General features: G+C 46.4%; 6 protein-coding genes across 6 annotated transcripts; 2 read left to right on the top strand and 4 right to left on the bottom strand.

Annotated features, from left to right (window-relative positions):
- Positions 1-51: 51 nt before the first annotated feature.
- On the top strand, positions 52-1101 carry TRUGW13939_00616 (uncharacterized protein; the record flags this gene model as incomplete). Its single annotated transcript, XM_035483823.1, has 6 exons — positions 52-145; positions 278-379; positions 474-632; positions 709-809; positions 869-959; positions 1013-1101. 6 exons carry the CDS (start codon positions 52-54, stop codon positions 1099-1101), a joined length of 636 nt encoding a protein of 211 aa, XP_035339716.1.
- A 432-nt stretch (positions 1102-1533) lies between these two features.
- TRUGW13939_00615 (uncharacterized protein) lies at positions 1534-3329 on the bottom strand (the record flags this gene model as incomplete). Its single annotated transcript, XM_035483822.1, has 5 exons — positions 1534-1617; positions 1686-2505; positions 2556-2628; positions 2682-2835; positions 2898-3329. 5 exons carry the CDS (start codon positions 3327-3329, stop codon positions 1534-1536), a joined length of 1563 nt encoding a protein of 520 aa, XP_035339715.1.
- A 997-nt stretch (positions 3330-4326) lies between these two features.
- On the bottom strand, positions 4327-5404 carry TRUGW13939_00614 (uncharacterized protein; the record flags this gene model as incomplete). Its single annotated transcript, XM_035483821.1, has 6 exons — positions 4327-4368; positions 4421-4504; positions 4562-4594; positions 4653-4700; positions 4754-5147; positions 5400-5404. The coding sequence occupies 6 exons, from the start codon at positions 5402-5404 to the stop codon at positions 4327-4329; spliced, it is 606 nt and encodes a 201-aa protein (XP_035339714.1).
- A 2841-nt stretch (positions 5405-8245) lies between these two features.
- Positions 8246-9265, top strand: TRUGW13939_00613 (uncharacterized protein; the record flags this gene model as incomplete). The annotated part of the gene is made up of 2 exons (XM_035483820.1): positions 8246-8389; positions 8456-9265. 2 exons carry the CDS (start codon positions 8246-8248, stop codon positions 9263-9265), a joined length of 954 nt encoding a protein of 317 aa, XP_035339713.1.
- Positions 9266-15242: 5977 nt separating this feature from the next.
- TRUGW13939_00612 (uncharacterized protein) lies at positions 15243-16524 on the bottom strand (the record flags this gene model as incomplete). The annotated part of the gene is made up of 4 exons (XM_035483819.1): positions 15243-15437; positions 15498-15563; positions 15645-16370; positions 16447-16524. The coding sequence occupies 4 exons, from the start codon at positions 16522-16524 to the stop codon at positions 15243-15245; spliced, it is 1065 nt and encodes a 354-aa protein (XP_035339712.1).
- A 3058-nt stretch (positions 16525-19582) lies between these two features.
- On the bottom strand, positions 19583-20494 carry TRUGW13939_00611 (uncharacterized protein; the record flags this gene model as incomplete). Its single annotated transcript, XM_035483818.1, has 3 exons — positions 19583-19987; positions 20049-20353; positions 20404-20494. 3 exons carry the CDS (start codon positions 20492-20494, stop codon positions 19583-19585), a joined length of 801 nt encoding a protein of 266 aa, XP_035339711.1.
- Positions 20495-21176: the final 682 nt, after the last annotated feature.

Below are 21176 nucleotides of genomic sequence, written 5' to 3'. Positions count from 1 at the left end.
CAGTTTCACTTTAATTCTTATACGAAGAGAAAAGAGTGGCAACAATTGACAATGTTCGCCTCTCGCGCTGTTTCCACCATCGCCAGGCGTGCCCCTGTCAGGGCTTTCGTCAAGGCTCGTCCTTTCACCTCGTCGATGACTCGCCGTATGTTGTCCTGCCATTGCTCCGTGAATATCGCAAATCTGGTTTCAATTGGCCTCCTAGGCTTTTTGTGTCGTTAGAATCGCGTGATACAAGAAAGAATTGGGGTGTGCTAACATGTCTCTTATCCCGCAGTCGACAACAAGCTCAACGTCCCCGGCAAAGTCGTTCCCTACGAAGGTTTGCAGACCCGATTTCTTCCCAATTCGCATGTCCCTCTCACTCTGTCGGTTTTTGGTTCTAAATCGCGACCATCCGATTTTCCACCCCCACCAAATGACAAGGACCTCAAAAAACACACAATCTAACCTACGAATTTGATGCAATATAGATATCAAGACCGAGGACGACCTTCTTCCCCCCGGAAGCAAGCCCGGAAGCGTCCCCACTGATATCGAACAGGCCACCGGTCTGGAACGTCTCGAATTGATCGGAAAGATGCAGGGAATTGATGTTTTCGACCAGAGGCCTCTCGATGCTTCTCGCAAGGGTACGTCATTTCAATCACTTATATTCCTTCTAGAAGAAGGAAACTGAAGGCTAATGGAATTGTGTGCCTGGTTTAGGAACCCTGGAAAACCCAATTCTGGTTACCGGTGGTGGTGATGAGCAATACGCTGGTTGCACCGGCTACCCTGCCGACTCTCACATTGTCAACTGGTTGACTGTGCGTATTCACTCCACCCTTTCTTATTTTGAATAAGATTCTGATAAAATGGAATATAGGTTTCCCGCGAGCGCCCCATTGAGCGCTGCAACGAGTGCGGCAATGTCGTCAAGCTCAACTACGTTGGCCCCGAGGAAGACCCCCATGCTCGTAAGTATTGACGCTTATAATAATAATGTATGTGTATTAACTAAATTGTGCAGACGACCACGGCCACGGCCACGGCCACCCCGCCTACGAGGAGCCCAAGACTTTTGCAGACTACGTCAAGCCCGAGTACTGGTACCGATAAATGCGATGCATCCTTTCCAAGGTTGATTCGTAATTTTTTAAAAAAAGCCTTTTACTTGCGAATCATTTTGAGCAACGCACAGGAAATATATCTTGATACAAGACATCGACTTTTTTTTTTCATTTGTTACCCACCCAAATCTTTGTAGTATAGTCGAGGGGAATGAAGAATAGATGTGAAAGAGCATACGTTTCAGTTTTAAGACTTTTGGATTTTCTAGTATTTTAAAGCTGGCTTGTGTGAGTTAATCACACGAAGCACTTGTAATGCAATATTCTAAAAAAAAATTAAAATTCTATTTTGATCGGCCCCGCGGATATGCATGTCTAATAAGCGTGAAACTCAAGCAGACATAAATCGTTGTGTTGTTATTTATACAACACAGTAATTGTTCGACTCTACCCGACTTCGTTTATTCGAAACGGCACACAACTACCGTCCAATATAACGAAGTTCCAAGTATCGTAATGGAGGGTAGACTAAAGCAGCCCATGAGAAGCCGACATAATTACCCATCTATGAATCAGTCAGCACGAAGAAGAAAAAAAAACCAGTAAACGAAAGAGAGAGAAAGGGAGAGTTACATCAGCACCAGCATCTCCAACCAACTTGGCCAGAGGACCAATGTACCACACCTGCGCCATACAGATGACAGCACCAACCCAGCCAACTACAAAGGCCACAAAGGCAGCGGCGCCGATGGGTAGCTTGGTTGGATCGTCCCAGATGGCCCAGTTATATCCGCTACGACGGCGGAAAATGAATCTCTCTTCGAGAAGGATGGCTAGCCAGATGGCCACCCAGTACCCCATCAGGGCCAGGAAATTGGTGAAAATCTCCGACAGGTGGCTTTGGCCGGCTAGTGCGCAGACGGTGTAGATGATGACGCCGATTGTGTTCCAGACAATACGGGGTACTAGTTCGGCATAGCGACCGAGGATCTGGAAATCGATTCCGGCTGAGTATGTCGGCGGAATAGTGTTGGAGATGAGACCGAGCGCAACAATTACGGAGCAGAATTTTCCAAAGCCCTTCACGGGGCTGAATCCTTCGACAATGAGAGCTCCAGCACCGACGTTCCATGCGTCAGAGTAGGCCTTGTCGGTGCCGATACCACTAGCCAGGCCAATGCCAACTAAGAATGCCATGCTAAACGACAACACCAAGCCGAGGAAAGTAAGGCCGAAGCTTATAACTTTGGGAGTGTTTGGTGGGTAGTAGACGAAAAAGTCGGCGGCCAATGGCGCATAAGTGATGGCTGCGCTTAGGCAGATGGAGAAGAATGAAAGCCTATTACCAGCAATCGTCGCGCTATTACCAACGGATGGTGTTTGAAGATCATACTTGTTTGCAGAAACGCCAAAGAGGATACATATGACGATTAGTTGAGGGAGGAATGCAAAGCTTCGGTACGTCAGAATGAAGGTCATCAAAGTTGCGTCGGCGAGACATACCGTTCGTAGTAGTGGAATATCTTGATGCCGAACGTGGCAATACACCAAGTGATGATGGCAACAACGACAATACCTTTTAAATGAGGTCAGAAAATATATGGATAGGAAACGCTGGTTTTAGCATACCAACTGCCACCGAGACTCTATAATTCGGGGACACCGCCGAGAGAATCTGGCCACCAACGACACAGTCAATCAAGCAATAACCGATCATTTGGACGATGTTCAGCAAGACGATAATCTTGCTTGGCCACCATCCCATGGCATAACGTCCAAATACCTACAGAAGTTTATGAGCAAAAGTGGGACTGGGTTTTTTTAGTTTCACCAAAAGACGCTTACCAAAGTTCGATTTCCCGACACAGGTCCCCATGTGGCAGCCCACGCAGCAGCGAGGGAGCCGATAAAAGCACCAAACACCGAGCACAGAGCAGAATCACGAAAGCTGAGCTCGTATACAGCCGGGCCGAGCATGCCTAGTGTGACATTGTTTGCTGCTAGATTGATCGAAACCCATAGCAAGAAGACCTGTACATAGGCGACCCAGCTGAGAACATGACGCTCATTTTCCTCGACGCGCTCTATTCCACGAGCTTCGACGTTGTACTGGACTAGCTGGTCTTCGAATCGCTTCACGTAACCCCGCAGGCCTCTCAGGCGCTGAGGGATTGGGGCTTGGGTATCATCATCACCTTCGTGCCTTGGGGTGAGGGCTTCGGCTTTCTCAGCCTTACCAGGCCCGGCTACGTTGATTTCCTCAACTTGTGGACCCATTCTATATCACAGGTATTGTTAGTACGAAGTGAAAAGACTCACTCGGGCTAGAGCAATAGAAGGGAGAAAACGAAAGCATGCACGAGTCCTTTCGCTGGAATTATCCAGATCAAGTTCAACCGTATACTCTCAGAACGACACGACATGCAACAGCAGCAGGTGAAAAAACTTCACAGTAAAGGATGTGCGCTACTGCTGTTGCACAAGCGTGGTCGGACACCGGTCTCCATGCAGTCAATTTACTTTGGTACCTTGATCAAGATAATCCACGCTGTCCAGTCTCATGTTTGCATTTCTCTCCCAGGTTCAGGTGAGAGTAGTGGGGGTGAGATGTACTGAAGAGATATGATAGTGGCGGGTTGAATCCTGCGACGTATCAGTCAGCATGTAGTACAAGAGACAGATGCTTGCAACACTGGCAAAACCTACGCACAAGCAGTCGGAGTTGCTTCTCCCCGATGATAATCCGACGCCTGAATAATAAACAATTGAAGCGTTGTTCAAGCTCAAGCAATCCTTAATAAGTCACGAGGGGCAAAAGAGTCAAAAAAAAAGTCAAAAATGGCGATGAGGAAATATGTGGGGCGGTTACATATTCGACCAATGAGATTGGCCAGGCCGCCTTCTAGAACCCCTTTTCTGCAGCCTCCGAGACCGGGCCTTCGGGACTGTTTGCGCGCCAATCACACGCTACAAACAATATTTATACATTCTGTTATAGTATTATTTCAACAAGAATTTCATTGAGAAAGGAATCTTCCAGCTGTCCCGCTAAAATGCCTGCATGCCAAACTGATATCCCGTCAAGACGCCATAACCCAAGACATCCCGTGAGCCTGGCAATCAATAAAAGCCAAGAGAAATAAGAAAAAGAAGAAGAAGAAAGATAAGAAAGAGTTCATAAGACTTCGTGACCCTAGTTTTCCTTGCACTAATAAAACAGCCGCGTCGGTAGAGCATAACGATTGGATGAGACACGTAAACGGAAGGAAAGGCGTCAGAGGTTTTTAAAATGCTCTTTGGCGTATTGTTCACATGCCTGCGAACGCAAATAAGTATTGGACAAGTTCCAAAAGAGAATTCGGCCTTACCTTTGCAGGTTTCCCAACCTTTTGTCCGATAACTTTCCATTTGTTGGATTCGTATTCTTTGATGGCCTCGCGCAAAGCTATCGACTATGGCTCGGTTAGGAACAGAGTTGAGCAACCACTAAGAAATAAACTTAATCATACTTCGTCTTCGCCAAATTCTGCATAGTGCATGTCCTAGTGATCAAAATTAGCATTAGAGTCCATCGCCCCATCAAGTTTGGTCCAACCCTACCTTGTACCAATGTTTCTTTACGCTTCCTTCAGTTCGAACGGGAAAGGTCTATGTCCAATGCATGAGAGGAGCGTACAGAGGATGGGGCAGGATGAACTCACCTTGGCGATCTCACTCCAGCTCTTGCCGGCATCGCGCATCACTTTCAACCTCTGTTCCTCTTCTGCAGTCCATGGGGTGTTGGTTCGGCCTTTTTTCTTGGGCGAGGCCTCTATCGGGTCCTGAGGGGCAACCCCCGTATCTGCGGTGGGAGCTACAGGCATGACAGAAAAAGACGAACGCGACGGAGATGAACGCCTTTTGCGGGGGTTCACGGATTGCTGAGGTTGTGTAGTCTGAGGAGACATTGACACAGGCGGGGCAGAGGCAGGTGTGGGAACAGCAACAGGCGAAGTAGCAGGTTGTTCGTTGTTATGTGCCTGTTGCTGAGCCAACGAACGAGCAGGATTATTAGCGGAAGCTGAGGTTTTGATACGCTTTGGAGTTAGTGGTGATCTGGGGGTCGGTGTGGGACGTAGTTAGTAAAAGTCGGTCGTTGGCCAATCCTAGCAAAGAGGACGCCCGCGTCAACAAAAGGAAAAAGACGATCGACGTTTAATGATGAAGAATGAATATCCTGATCCATGCGACGATCTGTTTTCGGAGTACATAAGATGGAAACAATTACAACAAATAAAACGTTTCGTATCTTCTTGGCTCAACGCAGGAGAAAGAGTCTGTTCCAGAGACAAGAAATTATGCACTTACGACATGATGAACGGATTGCTTCAAGGCGGCAATCAAAGTGGAGTTTCTTTTCATCTGTACGTAGGGTGGCTATAGTATCAATACAAAAGGGAGTGCACCCAGCGGAGTTTTTGTTAGAGACTCGAGCAGCGAGTCGGTCGTTACACGAGTAACAAAAGGTACAAACTTGGTCGTAAGGCTGAGTGAGAAGAGCGTACGCAATCCCAGGAGACCCGACGGTCAGCAGAGTCAACAGGAAAGGGGATAGCTCTGGTTCCCCGCGAGATAAAGAGCAACTGCTGAGGGCTGCCAGCAATCTGACGAGCAAGACATGTATCGGTTCAGAAAAATAGCAGCAATGACAACGCGTTCGGAGAGGGGCCGAGGAAAAGAGGGGTCGTTTCACTGGACCCGCGGCATTCTCAGGGTTGACGAGGGAAGCAAGTCCTTTTTTTTCCGCCCTTGCTCTCTCTAGCAGCAGCTGGTCAGCACCGAGGACGAGAGAACGCGATGACAAGGAGACAGAACACAGTACCGAGTTGACTGGTCCGGTTAAGGTTGAGCCGGTCGGGGAGTGGTAGAGGGAAGAAGCTACTGGGGCGGCTGGTGGGCCCCGAAGCTTATTGTGGCCGCCCATCTAGAACCCCGTTCGATGTCCACTCAGCTGGGACGACTGCCCCGGGAAATGCAGCAGCTCGGTTCTGAGTGGTTTTTTCGGTGGCTGGTTCACCATTATGGCTACATCCTGGCGGACAGCATAGAAATGCGTCGGGAATCGCTCTGGTTTGTATCCTTGAAGCCCGGTTTGGTCTTCATAATGCCAGCCGGGATGACTGGCTTGTTATCTCAGTGAAAAGGCCCCAACTACTAGTAGTGACCGCATGATACAATATACTGCCAAGACACCACAGGCCAATTGCGATACATACCCAACTGCAGACAGTCGGGTTGCCTTGAACAAAGGCAGCTGACTACAACAGGACGCCTTAACTTTTTTGGATCATCGTCCCCAACACCACACCCACGCACACAAATTTAAATGCATCGACTGGCCCTCAGTCTGAATACCCTTGTCAATGCCCTTTCAGATTCGTCCGGTTCAGGTATCGACTTTCCTCCCGATTCAGGCCGGCGGCACCCCTGTCCCAGTTTCAAATCGCACTGGCTTAGCGAGTGCTCGAGACGCTCCAGCTACTCAAGCCTTCCTCTTTTGACACCTGACATCCCGATCTAGCCTTTGCTCGGCCACTTTTGATCCCCGCCACAGTTTCGGGGGTCCGGGTAACGCAGTTCACTGGTTGGAAACGCTGGAAAGAGCCAATGGTGAAACATGAATTGTTGTGGTACGGACCGAGTACAGACGAACAGCAAAAGCAGCCCCCCAGCAGAGGCCTTAGGCCCTTTCTGCGCTGAGGGGTTTGGATTTCTGTACCAGGCCATCAAATTTCCCACTAGTTCCTACTACCGAGCGCACTGCTCATCACGACTGACAGGTGAGTTCCACCATAGTGGGTAGGCCGAATTATGTTGACTCGAAAATGAACCGGACTTTGCGGAACCGACGTAGAAAAATCTCTAGGGGTAGGCTTTGAGACAGCAATACAGATCAAACCGCATACCAGCCACATAATAATAAGATCACTGTAATCATTTTCTCTTCACATCCGAAACAGACTGGGCTGGTTTGAGAAATGCCGCTCTTTCCGCACTGATTGGCCACCGCCCCGACCTGGAACGGGCCGTCCGTTAATAGTGGCAGCAGCCCCGCCTCTTGCCTAAAGCGGAAATATCAATTGATCCCAGCGGTGACGTCGTTTAACTCAATTCGACACCATCTATCTTTTGTGTTTTGCCGATAGTCGATCCCTTGCATTAGCTCAGTTCTCTTGGAAAATCGTCTCGCACATGGCCGACCACGGTCACCGAAAATTCGGTGTACCAGCATTGAGACTGGACTCTATTTCCTTATGAGTTCCTGAAGACAGTGCTTTGGTTGTTTTTATTTTATTTTTTTCATTATATCTCAATTCAAGACTAATATAATCCCTCGCTGGTCAATATCAATTGATATACTTCATCGACTTATTATCCAATCTGCTATCGAACTGGTGTCAATTGATATAGCCCCCCTGAAAACATTTGCGTGATGTAGATCAGTCTGTGGAGGGATATGGTATGTCTCACACCCCGCTATCGCAAAACGGAACATGCGAAACGCTCCGGCCACCTTTTGACAGTTTTGAGACTCATTGTGTTTGGCTGGAGATGGCCTTAAAACTGGGGGGCCTCAAACTGTACCTGGCATGTCTTTTACTCTAGAGCGAGACTATTGTTTCGCTCTTGGCTTGTTTGGGCAGACCTCTTTCCTTTTCTAGAGATGGATTCACCTAACACACCTTTACTACTCAGTCACCTGAGAAGAACAAGATACTCAATATCAGACACTAAGGAACCAAGCTTCAACTAGCCGGCTGCTAAGTTTGTCTTTTGCCAAACACGTTCAGGAAACCATGTTGGATGGCGCACTACCGCATTCGATGCCACCCACCCTGTATCAGCCTCCAATGCCGGCATATCAGAGTTCTAAAAAATTGGCCTTTGGAAACCGGACAAGTAGATAAAGAGCAAGCAGCCTTTGGGGAATCTGAATGCTTTGTTCTTTGTACTTGGCCGGTCCGTACTTCCTTGTCTCTTTTTTTTTACCATCCCACTGGTTGGGTGGTCTATCTAGACTTTTTTTTTTCTCTTTTCAATTGATTGAAACTGTGTCTTACATTGCAGTTCACCTTGACGACTTAATTCCTTAATTCTCAGAAGACTCTCTTCTTTATTTTTATATTCATATTCTTGCGAAAGACTGAACTATCATGTCTCCCATCAATCACGCTGTTTCTGATAACACTGTTGGCCAATTGGCATCTTCGTCCATTAAGCAATCCCAGTACCGAGCTCACAAGCATCACCGCCGCACTTCGTCTACCGGTGGAGGCAGAGCATGGACCGAGGAAGAGGTATTAACCCACAAAAAAAACCCCCCACCCGTTAAGTAGCTAGTTGCTCATAGAACTTCGTTATAGGAAGCTTACCTCTTACGAACCCGGGTGCAAAAGATGCCGTACAAGCACATTGCCGCACACTTGAAAAAGACGGAGCTCGCCTGCCGCTTGCATTACCATCAAATGTCATATGGCAACAATGCACGCCGGCGCACCGACTCCATTTCCTCTACGGTATCTCTCAACTCGGTTTCTACCTCGCAGCAAGATATACCGGAGAATAATCTGCATCACACGCGGTTATCTCCAGTGACATCTCCTCCGCGCAGCCCAGGAATGGGTTCGCAGAAATGGGGGGCTCCGGATGATAAGATATCCTCCCAACAGCAGCAGCAGCGCGCACATGTACCCATCCTACCAAAACAGGATGCGAAGTACATGCCACTACTACCACGTCTTGATACATACTTGCCTCAGACAGGAGCAGACAAGCCGGTTTCTGACTACTCTCGTGTGCGGGCACTCTATGAGGCACATCGTGAATCATTTTGGTCCATGATTGCAGCCGAATACTCATCCGAATTCCGTGTATCGGCCCATGCAATTGAACACGCATTTCTTCAAAGCCTGTCTCTGGGTCTGGGTCGAGAGCATTCGCCACCAACTCCGAGACCAAGCCCAGAGGCCTCGCCGAAGCCGCAGTCACACGGCTATCATGGTTCTACTGTGTATAACAGGGGCTTTCAAGCTGTCAATAGTGTTTCCGCATCGACTTCTTCTAGTATTCCAAGTATTAAAACGCCGAGCTCGGCAGATAGATGCTCTGTCTATGCGTTACTGACAGAAGAAAGAGAAGTGAGGCCTTCAGGGGGACAGCTACAGGCTGTCTAGTGATGAGTGTGATTATGTTTTATTTTTCTTTTCTTTTTACTATCCGGTTATGCTTTCAGAATGCAGTTGGTCCTATATCACAGCTGTTTGTCTTTAGTACTTATTTAGTTGGTTAGAGGTTTTCAATATTCAGTTGTTGTTATTCAGATGCATTACTCAATATCTCTAAGACAAAAACATACATGTGCTAGGTTAGTGCTTTAATATGATCGGCGATTGACATCAACGAGCCATTTTAATTGATATATCTTTTTATTCTACTTAATTGTCAGTGGTTACTGAGCTGGTTCATTTTCAACTAGATTTATACTCCAGCATGTCAGTACCAGTCCTCAATTGATGAGTTGATGTACCGGTTGGTTCTTTCTCTAGTTGTTTATGCACAGACATGTGCTTTTGTAACATAAAAATAAAACACCTAGAAGTTGTTAGACATCAAGACTTTCCAATCTACTAATAGCTTTTCAGTTAGCGGTTAGCATACTAAGAGATTATAAGCCCAACATAATCCCGAATCCCTAACATCTCTTTATTTATTTTCGATAAAATCTTACAAAATGAACCTACTTATCTAAAGACCTAAGACTAAAGAATAAGTGTTGGATATTATTCCGTAAACTGCTTACCCCAGGCAAATCGTCTTAACTGATCACCTTACAGAGGTATATTAGATATCAACTGATAAGAACCGACCAACCTGTATCTTTTCAGTTAGTACTAAGAGGAGTTAATCGCATATACAGATTATACTATCAGAAACAATGCCAATAATGTCTACAAACATGTAACAACCGGTCAATTGGTCTAACTGGCTTAGAGATTTATTTGTGACAGACATGTGCATAGAATACATTACATTTACCACAACATACACACCGATTAATCTATACAATACCTCATATCTTCGGAATTTTCGGACACTATAATACTAACTATTATAATAATAACGATTATTATTATTCACAAGATAAAGACAACACTAAGCCGTATCCGGGCATTACTTTCCATTCTAGAATCCTGAAAAAAGCCACACCGTATTGATAATTAAGACAAGCACATAATAATTCTAAGTTTTACTCGCTGTGGGCCTAATCAACGAGTCCACCATGTGAAAGCTAATGCCGAGTGGGGATTATTATTATGCACGCCTGTCAGGTATCGTTCCGCAAGATTCCATGCAGGATTCTGGGACACAACACAAGTTCGAGATACCCCCCGGTACGCACGTAAGGTTGTACTACAGGTAACAACTTTCAAAAAAAAAAAAAAAAAAAAATGGAGGATTCAAGCCTTTAGGGCTGTTTTCAAGCCTTCTGGAAGCAATTTGGAAGGCGCAAACGAAAAAAAAACAGGCTGCAGAACGGCTTGCGCAACAAATGCCCCATCAGGGTTTAGCTAGCTCGTGATCCGTCCCTCCCCGCTATATTACCCAAGGGACACATAATAATCAGTCCAAAACAAAAGAGTAGCGGGGTTAAACGGATTTCCGTGTTTATACTCTCGTATTATTACCTGACCAGACAAATGGGTAACGGTAGTAGTAGTAGTAGCGATGTCCTTTTTGACCCTTTTTCTGCCCTCTTGCTCCCTTCCTGCCTCATTTCTATACTTAGTATCATCACAACAATGCCATAGCCCTTGGGTTGATTACCTTGGCGCACTAGAAGGGTGAAATACTACTTTATCGATGATCTAGCCCTAGGCAAATCTGAATTGATGACAACATGGCATGTCAGTTTTTTTTGGGTTTTTTTCAGTGGTAGTGATTTTAATTTTTACCACTAAACCATAAAAGGCAACTCTTACGAGAATAAAAATACAAACGACTAAAATGGCCCTCGTTTCAACTCCTACTTCTCCCCACCGGCACGGAAATAAATAAGTGGTCCAGGCTAGTTGCTTGGCATAACATTATACCCAAAAGAAAAAAGTGCCATTTTCTTCAGAGGTTCACAAGCTTAGCCCCAATTTTTTCAGACTTCTTATTCCCACCCATGGCGTTACAGAATTTCCTTTATAGGACCCAATATAAAAGGTCTGATTAGCCAGAGCGTAAAATACTAAAAAACTAGCACAGAAACAAGATAACAGAAAAACAAGCTTGATTTAACTGAAAGGATCCCAATCCTTGTCTCACACCATCTATGTGTTTTGTCCGATATGTCGAACCGTTCGACCCTGATCACTGATTGTTTTGGCTGAAGGGTGTTGGTCATCGCTTAGTGCACGTGGAGACATAAATACTATATTTCTATATTTGGCACATCCTGAATCCTGGCCCGGTGGGGGATTTGCCGCCAAGTGCTGTACTCAGTAAAGATGGGTTTTGGTTTTATTTGGGGGGTTTTTTCTCAAGCATCCATAATAATAGTCGAATACATTTTTTTATGCAGACATTTCTTTGCACCAAAATGGTGCGAACGACAGATCGACCTCCTCCTAAGCAACATCGCAGTTCCGCAAGAAGTTCCGCCGTCCCGCAAGAATTTCCGCCGTCCCGCAACTTAACAAGGTTAACTTGCGCGGGTCTGGTCTAGGTGCCCGTTTTTTCTGTCGGGAGATCGCCCAACGAGTTGGCAAACGCTGTGATAATACCCAGTTTTGAGTCACATAGTCGGCATGACATTGTTGGCACCGACGAAGCTTAACCTCGTGTTATTTTTCCTAATGCAAGCCTTACGAATCAAAACTGAATAGTGCAAAAGGATCTGCAATACTTGATGACCCTGACTCTGCTGCGTGCTGAGTGCTGACTCGAATAATATACGTAGTCGTATATTAGGTGCGACTGTCACACGGTTCGTTTATCGTTCATCGCGCTTTGACTAGTACTAATTTGTACAGCGTATTTTACAGTAAATACATACGTACGTATCATTATTACAACCAGTGGGGGCGCGTCCAGAAGGCGAGAATACAGATTCTAGACTCTTACCGTTTCGGGAAAGCAAGCGGGGAACTATGGACGCTTGTCCGGACTTGGCATAGCGCGTTCCTGTCAATTCCCGACCAAGGCAAAAAGCGCGTCGTCGAGTCAGTCTTTTGAGGCGGGGATTGGCATATTGCAGATAAAGGAAACAATTAACTAGGGCGTCTTTTATTCAAAAAAAAAAATTTACAAAAAAGAGAAGGGAGGCCTAGAAACCGTCTAACCTCGACTCTACTGGCTGGCCTTGCGCTAAAAGCCAGCTGGAATCATGTCCTATTGGACAGCTCTTTAGCTGGATTGGGAAATGGGCGGGTTATTAAACTACTTTGAACGGTGATGATCCTTTTTATTTTAGGGTGGTGTTCTCGGTTCAGTTAATTGTAAAGCCGAGAGAGAGGTCGGTTCCGGAGTAGTATGGAGTAGTATGTAACGTGGTAATTATGATAGTACCACTACAGTTAGTTACTTCAATGGCGTGGCATCTTGGCAAAAGAATTAGCACGCAAACTAATAATCAGCTTCGACTCCATTCTCCAGGCTCCAGCATTTCTGGATAAAGAAAAACTACGTCGTACCTACGGAGAAGATGATACCTGGTAACTTAGAGAATGGTGGATTGAGTCAGGTAAGCACTCTAAACGAAGGCATTATTCCACAGGGTATATAATATTAATAATTATTATCATTGCTATCAATATAAGAATGTGGTCCTAAAAAACTACCAACACACAATGGTTTTTTTTTTCCAACATAAGTTAGAGCTCAACGGTCTTGCATTATTAATACCGAGAACTGCATATCAAGTCCCTGATTTTAGTCTTGGGGAGATGCTAGGAGATGGCTAATTAATTTGTATGGCTCGGAGTACTCCAGCGGGCCCGTCGATCACCGGTCCTTTCCAAAACAGAAAAAGTCCCGTGCAGTCCCACTGGTAGTATAGTACTGCCACCAGGGCTGGCGCGGCTGAAGGATGATGTGTAGCGATGCGACCACGCTGGGTGCCAGTTACCACTAGTTAGGCGAATAGGTGGTCTGATCTCGGCATCCCGCCCAGTTAACTTAGTTAAGGATGGGGGGGAGGGCCCGGAGGGTAAGGGGGAATCCCCATTTGGCATTTATCCCGCCGGGGGCCGATCAAGGCCGAGCTAAAGCAAGATCTGGCTGAGGGTCCGTTGTGTCAGCTAAGAGCCACTTAAGAACCACCAAATAGCGAAAAAAGAAATTCCCCACTGGCGAATGGTGACTGGTTCGTGTGTTTCCTGTTTCGCACGCGGGGATTCGACTACGACATATCCGGCGGGCGGACTCCCGGAGAAATGATCCCTCCGTCATGCCAAAATCGGTTAAACAGCTTTTGATTGGCTCATTATACGCTCGCGTTTTGAAAATGAGGACTCCATCATAAAATACAATAATCAATGCAGAAACTATTATTGCTGTCCTACTATCCGTATCTAGTGCCTGGTAACTATGTACAATAAATCGCATTGAACCTGATTGAGGACAGACAGAGTTCAAACTATCCACACGGTACCGTATTCTGTACCAGTAATAATAGCTTCCGAAGGGTGCTAATAGGCTTCTCCACTATAATGCCGCTTGACGGGGACTCGGGGAGTCAATAATAATAAAAGCGAAAGCCTAATTATTGCAAGGGCATCAATAATGGCACTAGGAATCAGGACTACTCCGTAAGCCAGCGTATATACCTATATAAAGTATAACGTAGTTGCGGCCCAAAATGGCTATGACATCGTGACCAAGTTATCTAATTATTATTGTCATCAAGGAGGAGAAGGAATGGGATATGATTAAATGAATAATACTATACCCGTCATCATGAGCTCTCAGAGGGGGGGAAAGCATTGGTTTTCGTGGCGGAGTCATCGTGCACGGTCAGCACTCTATTCATTTTATGTTGGATACATTATATGTACATGTACAATTTCAGCAAAGCCTCGGCCATTCAGATCAAACGTAGCAGCCTGAGAAACATCTTCAACCCCCAACCAATCACTCGATATGGGTAAGAGTCACACATGATACCAACAGAGGCGTATACTTAATGCTATTTGATGAGTCAACACAGATCGGCCCATGGCAGCGGGCCGACGCTTGTTTATAGGGCTACAACGCTACGTATGTACTTAGTTCTCCAAGGCTATGCATGTGTCACTACTTGGGGCTGGCCTAGTTTCAAGTCTTTCGACTTGTCTTCTAATGTTTTTACCTAATTGGGACGATTTATCCATTAGTTCGCTCGAATTTCACCAACGACCCCAACTTTTTTATCCCCTTGTTCTTTAATTAGAACATATCAGGGTAAAACAGAGCACAACAAACAAAGCAAACAAAACAAACAAAATAAGAACTGCGGAGAATTTGTGTCATCACGGGACTATGCGTAACTACAATAAGTAATCCCTCGCAAGATTATGATTTGATGAGAGGTATTCAACGTCGAGGATCGTCCCAGGTTTGAGACATGGTGCTAGGCACGGAAGTTTGTTTCGACTAGAAATCAGAGTACAGGCAAGTCATTGGTCAAGTGATGTCATGGTCAAGTCTTTGTATGTATCAATAAAAGATGTATCTATCTATAGCGTTGAGTCGTGAGGGGATATGTGAATATGTACAGGGAAGTATATACAGTGTAAAGAAGTAGAAAAAAGAGCCAATCAAAAAGCCCAAAGCCGCAATAATGCAAGGCCATGCAATGTGCACAACTCGAAAAAGCAAACAAAAAAAAAAAAAAAAAAGAACACGAGAAAAAAAGCAAAAAAACGCCAAACCCAAAAAGGCATCCTATCAATGACGGATAACCTTTTCCCCCCCACGTATCCGAACCATGGTTGGCTCCACGGAAGGTTCCACTGGCGGCTAATCCCACCAATCCACGCGCCCGGTCCAATTCCAAATCACAACAATGAACAGTGAACAATGCTGATCGACAATAAAGAGAACAATGGGAATCCCCAGAAACAAAGAATGACAACCCACCAAAAAGTATATATATAATAATATGATAAAAACTGTGAAACGGAACAACTACCCATCATCAGGCAATCGTTTTCGCTTTTTCGGCACGCTCGCCAAGGCACTGTTCGCTTTCGTTTCCTGCTCGGGTGATGTGACCACCACGCATTCGTCGTCAGATCCGACATCTGGAGGGACTGGGTCTTGTTGTAGTTGTGCTTCAATCTGTTGCTCGCTATACTTGCGACTGGCCCCGAGTTCTTGTAGCTATATATGGATCGTTAGTCATTTTTCATCTGTTCTGCGGGTCGTCCGGGGTTTGCTTACCTTGCTTGCGATGATGCTGTATTTTTGCGTTTGCCAATAATTATGGGCCTCTTGAAGCAGGGCTATCTAGGATTCCTGTTAGCCAACCATTCCGCAAAGCGGGCATTAAACCCAAACGTAATAGAAAACCAGAATGCACATACTCACATCTGCCTCTTGCCATGCTGCTGCGCTCTTTCGCCTCCGCAGCATGCGCATCTGCAGCCTGGCCTCGGTGGAGTTCTTGCCGAAGCGTTCGCGGAACATCTCCGCAACAATCTTCCATGACAGATTCTGCGCTCGCAGGCTTTCGACAAACGCATCCTCTTCCTCGGCCTGGGGGTCACGTCGTCCTCGACCGGACGGTCGCGATCGTGGCTGTTCCCGTTGTTGGCTCTCGACAACGTATCCGTGCCGGCGCTCCTGTTCGAGACGCTGCAGGCCGTCTGGATGGGGAAGAATAGTCACAGGCGATGAGCGCAATGGCGGTGTGCTTCCCGACGTAGGCCGCCTGGGATGTTTAACCTGGTGCAGTGGGGGCGAGTCGAGGCCGTGTTCGGAGCCATAGCCGCCGAATTCCATCGAGTGTCGGTGGTTGTGGTGATGTTGTTGTTGTTGTTGTTGTTGTTGATGGTGATGGTTGTTTTGTTGATGGTAGCCGTAGTTTGGAGATGATGTGGGTGCGACGAGATCATGGTAGGCACTGGTGATGCCCAACCCTTGTTGGACCGCATTCTCGTCCACGCCGTGGTAAGGGTATTCGTGAGAGTGGTGACTCAACGCCGGACTCTGGCGTGTTTGCAGGTATGGGTTTTCAGCGAGGCTGATCGGAGTGAGTATCACGGAGCTATGCCCCGCTGATGTGTAGGGATGCGAAACTCCAAGAAAAGGGGACTGTTATGAACTTGTTAGCAAAAAAATATAATAAACCGCTTTTGCGAACCTGAAAGCGGAGGGGCTCTTTTTTTACCGACTGAAGACCAGCCCAGCGAGGATCGGCCGCGTCTATGTATTCGTCCACACGGCCAGGCTGTCCGGGATAAGACATGGTTGCAACTTCTGGAGAGAATATCGGTGGTGGTAGCATGACGCTGCCTCTAGGAAGCGGGAGAGAGAAAGGATTATCTGCTGGCGCAGAAGGAGGATGCCAGTTGTCGCCAGGTGAGGAGAAGACCCTGGGAAAACGACAGACAGAGCGTTCGAAAGTCTTCGTATTTTCTATCTGGTACAGACAAGATAAAAAGGAAAAAAAAAAGACCGCCCTGTGGTCTCTTTATAAGTAGCGAAATGCCCAATCCGTCTGTCTATAGCGTGAGTGTACCTCCCGAGACTTGCGAGTCAAGAGCAATCAATAATATCTGCGAGGTAGAGTAGAGTAGAATGCAAAAGTAGATTCAACTGGCTCACAGGGCTCGAAAAAAGGGAGTGAGTGCCGCCGGGAAGCTGTGCCACAAAAGTATAAGAAAGAAGAAATGCAGTAGTATGATGATATAATTCGAGCAAGGCGGGAAAGCATGCTGCAATTAAGCGCTTTCCTGCAACCTCCTCGATCGCTATCGAGTAGTACATCAGGGTAGCCTATCCAGACCCGCCGTCGAGTCAAACGGGGGCGGGCCCAGCCCCCAAAGGCCGGGATGGAGAAAAAAAGAGCACCATGTAAGAAAAACATATGAGCTACTTAATAAAACGAAACAGGCCTAGCTGACCCGCCCGAAGAGAAAAGCGATGACTCGATGGGCCCGGATAGGCGGCCCAGCGAGCAGACACCTTGCAGTCTGGCTAGTTTAGTGCACGATGCAGGGCAAGGACCGTTTTGATAGGGTACCAGTAAAAGGTGGATATCGTGAGTTTACGATACATACCATAGAGTACTTCTTTATGTTCCGTACTATACTTGACTGCATAATTACGCTTTACGCCCGTAAGACCAAGACGACTGGCTCCTTGGCCCGTGTGCCGCGGGCGTTCCGAGACAATTCTGAACCGTTCTGGTATTACGATACGAAACGGCAGAACCTAGGCTAGAGCTAGGCTAGATTGACAGCCATTCTGGACCAGGGTCCTCTCTCCCCTCCGGAACAGGCAATCCATTCCTAATCCGGCAATCCCGCCTCGCTCCATCCTTTTTCTACAACGTGCGATGCGAGATTTTGTGCCACACGAGAGCCACGCGACCGTTTTGTTCTGCCGGAAAGAAGGTGATCCCCGGGAAAAACTATTAGTATTATTACTACTGTCTCAGTCAGCGCGTAATTGATGATCGATTGCCTGGTTTGGCGAAATAGCGAACGGAAATAAAAGACAGTGAGAACCAATTACAACGACGAGAAGCTCGGGCTGAACACCTTGCCGCCGCTACTTATGTCAAATTCCGTCATCGACAGCCAGGCGTTAAGCGCTGGGCTGGGCTAGCCTTGCAGGTTACATATTAGTATTAGCTACGTAGTAGTATTACTCCGGCAGCTGAAGTGAGGCCGACCTCATTTGGGTTCGGACTTCGGGGCTAAGCCAGGGTTCATCTGCAACTTCTTTTCCCCCCATAGTTGAATCGACCGCTAGACCGCCACTAGAAGCAGCCAGAAACCCACCCGAAGCTTTGGAGATGTCGGTGAACGCGATTAGCGAACAGGGCGACGAAAAAACAAAGACACGCGGGGCTAAGGGTGGCTGTGAGATGCATTTACACCCCGAGATGTGTTTAGCTGGGCGCTTGCCCGCATGCCAGCACAATCCCATGACCCAGTCGCGGCGCCTGAATTATCGCCGTAAAGAACATTTCATTGTTTCTTATCGTGCCGCTGATATACCCTCTTGGGCCTGGCGCCTCGGTCGAACTGTGATGGAGTTCGGGGTTCAACTATGTCCGACTGCGGGCAATGCGAGGCTATAATATTAGTAGTACGTAGTTTCACGTACTAGCTACTTCTAGCCTCTAGGTGTTACATAACATATGTGATGAGATGAAGCACCGTGATTCGGTGGATATATGCCTCTGCAAAACATATTTCTGACATATCTGACACTTCTGACGCGTGCTGATTCGACAAAGTCATCGCTGTTAAGCTAAGTGCTGGGCCGGATTCTTATGTTTTTGATGACCTGTTTCAAAAGTTGTATGTTTATTTTCATATATTTACAACGTATTAAACAGTCAAGTGTAATTACATAAATCGACCGTGGAGAATTTTAGAATATTATCATAAATGTGGGCCATGTATAATACATGCACGTGTACAATAATAATAATATTAACTGTAGTATTGTAATAAGGTTCAAATGCTGTTTTGATAACACATCAGCCAGCAGCAGTGCCAATACTAGTAGTAATAATAATTACTTATGGGCATTACTTAGTACTTAGTACTAACTAGGCAATGCATACTTTTGCGAACATTTCCCGCCCTCGGTTATTACTACGTACTCAGCCGCAGCCAGCACAACTCAGCCTTTCGACTAGAACCCACCCATCTTTCTTCACATGTTACTTTGAAAAATGGGAAAGAAAAAGGGGAAAAACATGCAATAAATTGCGCATGACACCCACACGAAAAAGAAAATTCCCGTAGAACACTTCTAGAACATGCGTGCATCATGGTTACCTTTTTGGGGTTTCCCGCGGTGGGTCATTCACTACTTGCTGACGAGGTGGTAATAGGGCTAAACCCGGGCGGGGTTGGGCGGATGCTATTCTGGAACATTTCTATTCTTGTATACACTTCGGTGTATCAATGTGCGGAGAATCAAGAACAACAACAATAATAATAACGGGTGAACCCGATGACTGAAACAAAAATAGATCTTGATATTGCTTAACTTTCCAAGTCTATCCAGGTGATCGCTTCCATGCAAAACGGTTGAACGCTTCAAACCCCACCCATCCTGATTGGGGGCACTACTACTACAGTATTCGATGTATCCATCAGGAATGATCCTCCTCATGCATTGACCTCTACACAGACAGTTGTGTGTGTGTGTGTGTGTGTGTGTGTGTGTGTCGTTTCAAAATTAGCCCACGTCATCTTCAAATTCATCCCCCTCGATGACCATCAAGGGTTTCATCGGCAGAGACAGAAATGCCGCGGGGGCCCCAACCATGAGATGGTGTCTCACTCTCCGCCCGCCTCTGGATCCAACGGCTCTTCCTCTTCTTGGGTCCGCGTGCGAACTGCGCGCGAGTTCAAGATCTTGCCAACGAACCAGCTTCTTTGGAGATCTTCCGAGTCCACAACCCCACCGCCTCGCAGCTTGACTCGTTGCCGTGAATAGTACACCCAGGCAAAATCAATGTAAAGCAGAGTCTGAACAACCCCAAAGATATCGGCGATGGGATCCCAGTAGTGGTTCTCTGTGAAATAACGGACAATCCAATTCAGAATGTACAGTGCTCGGTAAGAGCCCAGTGTGATCAGATAGTAAGAATCAATCACCGTTGGCACAGTGGTTTGCCGGAGTAACAGCAGTTGTGGCAGCACACACACAGACTCGAGGATTATGGAAAATGCCCATAACGTCTATAACATTGTTTGTGAACAATTCCATTCCCAGATAACATCCTTGGATTGAAATGCTTACCTCTGTGAACCAGTATCTAGGATAGCCTTCCTTGCTGGCTGCACCCCAGATGCCCAGTACTACAGGAGCACCGATTGCAGAGCCCACTGCACACCACGTTGCCAGCTTCCATGACTTTTCTCTTTCTCGAGTTCGAGCATAGACGTATGTCATCAGGGCTATTATATAGAAGGAGGTGAAGATATAAAACAACTTGAAGAAGATCAAGTACGCTTGTCCTTCTCTCCAGTGCGAGGCCCGGAAGAGATCAAGATATCTCGTTACAAAGACTATTGCATAGAGAGCCTGCGTGAGCAGGGACACTCCTATATCACGAGTTAGCTAACATGGCCTTGAACTGTCACGGTGTACATACCCTCTGAGCTTCGGTTCCAATGAATGGCCCATATCAGAATGCATTTCGATGAAATGTGTGCCACATCGGCCAGGATCCGGAAAACGTTCATCTTTATACGTCTGTATACGCGGTGTTGATGTATGTCTGATTCAGCGTGTGATTAACAAATCATCAAATCAAATCTAGCATACACCTGCTGGTCTTCAGCATTAAATAGAGATTTGACGTGATGAGCAGAGACAGGTTGTCGTCGTGATAGTGGGTCTGCAAGGGATGTCACGCGACGTCCATCAGACAAGACTGGCAAGTCTGTCCCAGGAACAACAACCTAGTCCTCACTTTGAATCAGATGAATAAAATAATAAGAGTAGACGGCAACGTGAAAACAACAGCAGCTCAGGTGTTGCTGAGACGCAGGACGAGCATTCGATATCGGACACAATAGACAGCAGGCAACGTCACCTCTTACGTGCCAACGAATCATATGACGTCTCGACTAGCCCCATAATAATTCACGTGATCTTACATGAGGTGGGGTATCACGTGAGTGTAATCACGTGTGGTTCGATAGATTATATAAGCATGCGGTATCCAAATACAATTTTTGATGGTTTTATGTCCAAACTATATAGGGTTTTAAAAGCTCTATGTTTAAAATTGGATAATCAACATGGTTGACAATTGATATTGATGCTGGTATCGTTATGAACGAGATCATTTGAACGATCCACATATAGCTATTTACATCATTTGATTGATGTCAACTACACGAACTGCATAGGAATACAGAA

This window comes from Talaromyces rugulosus, chromosome I (genome assembly GCF_013368755.1).
Source record: "Talaromyces rugulosus chromosome I, complete sequence".
Lineage (NCBI taxonomy): Eukaryota > Fungi > Ascomycota > Eurotiomycetes > Eurotiales > Trichocomaceae > Talaromyces > Talaromyces rugulosus.
Note: the sequence above shows the minus strand (reverse complement) of the source record. Positions and strands in the feature narration are given on the sequence as shown.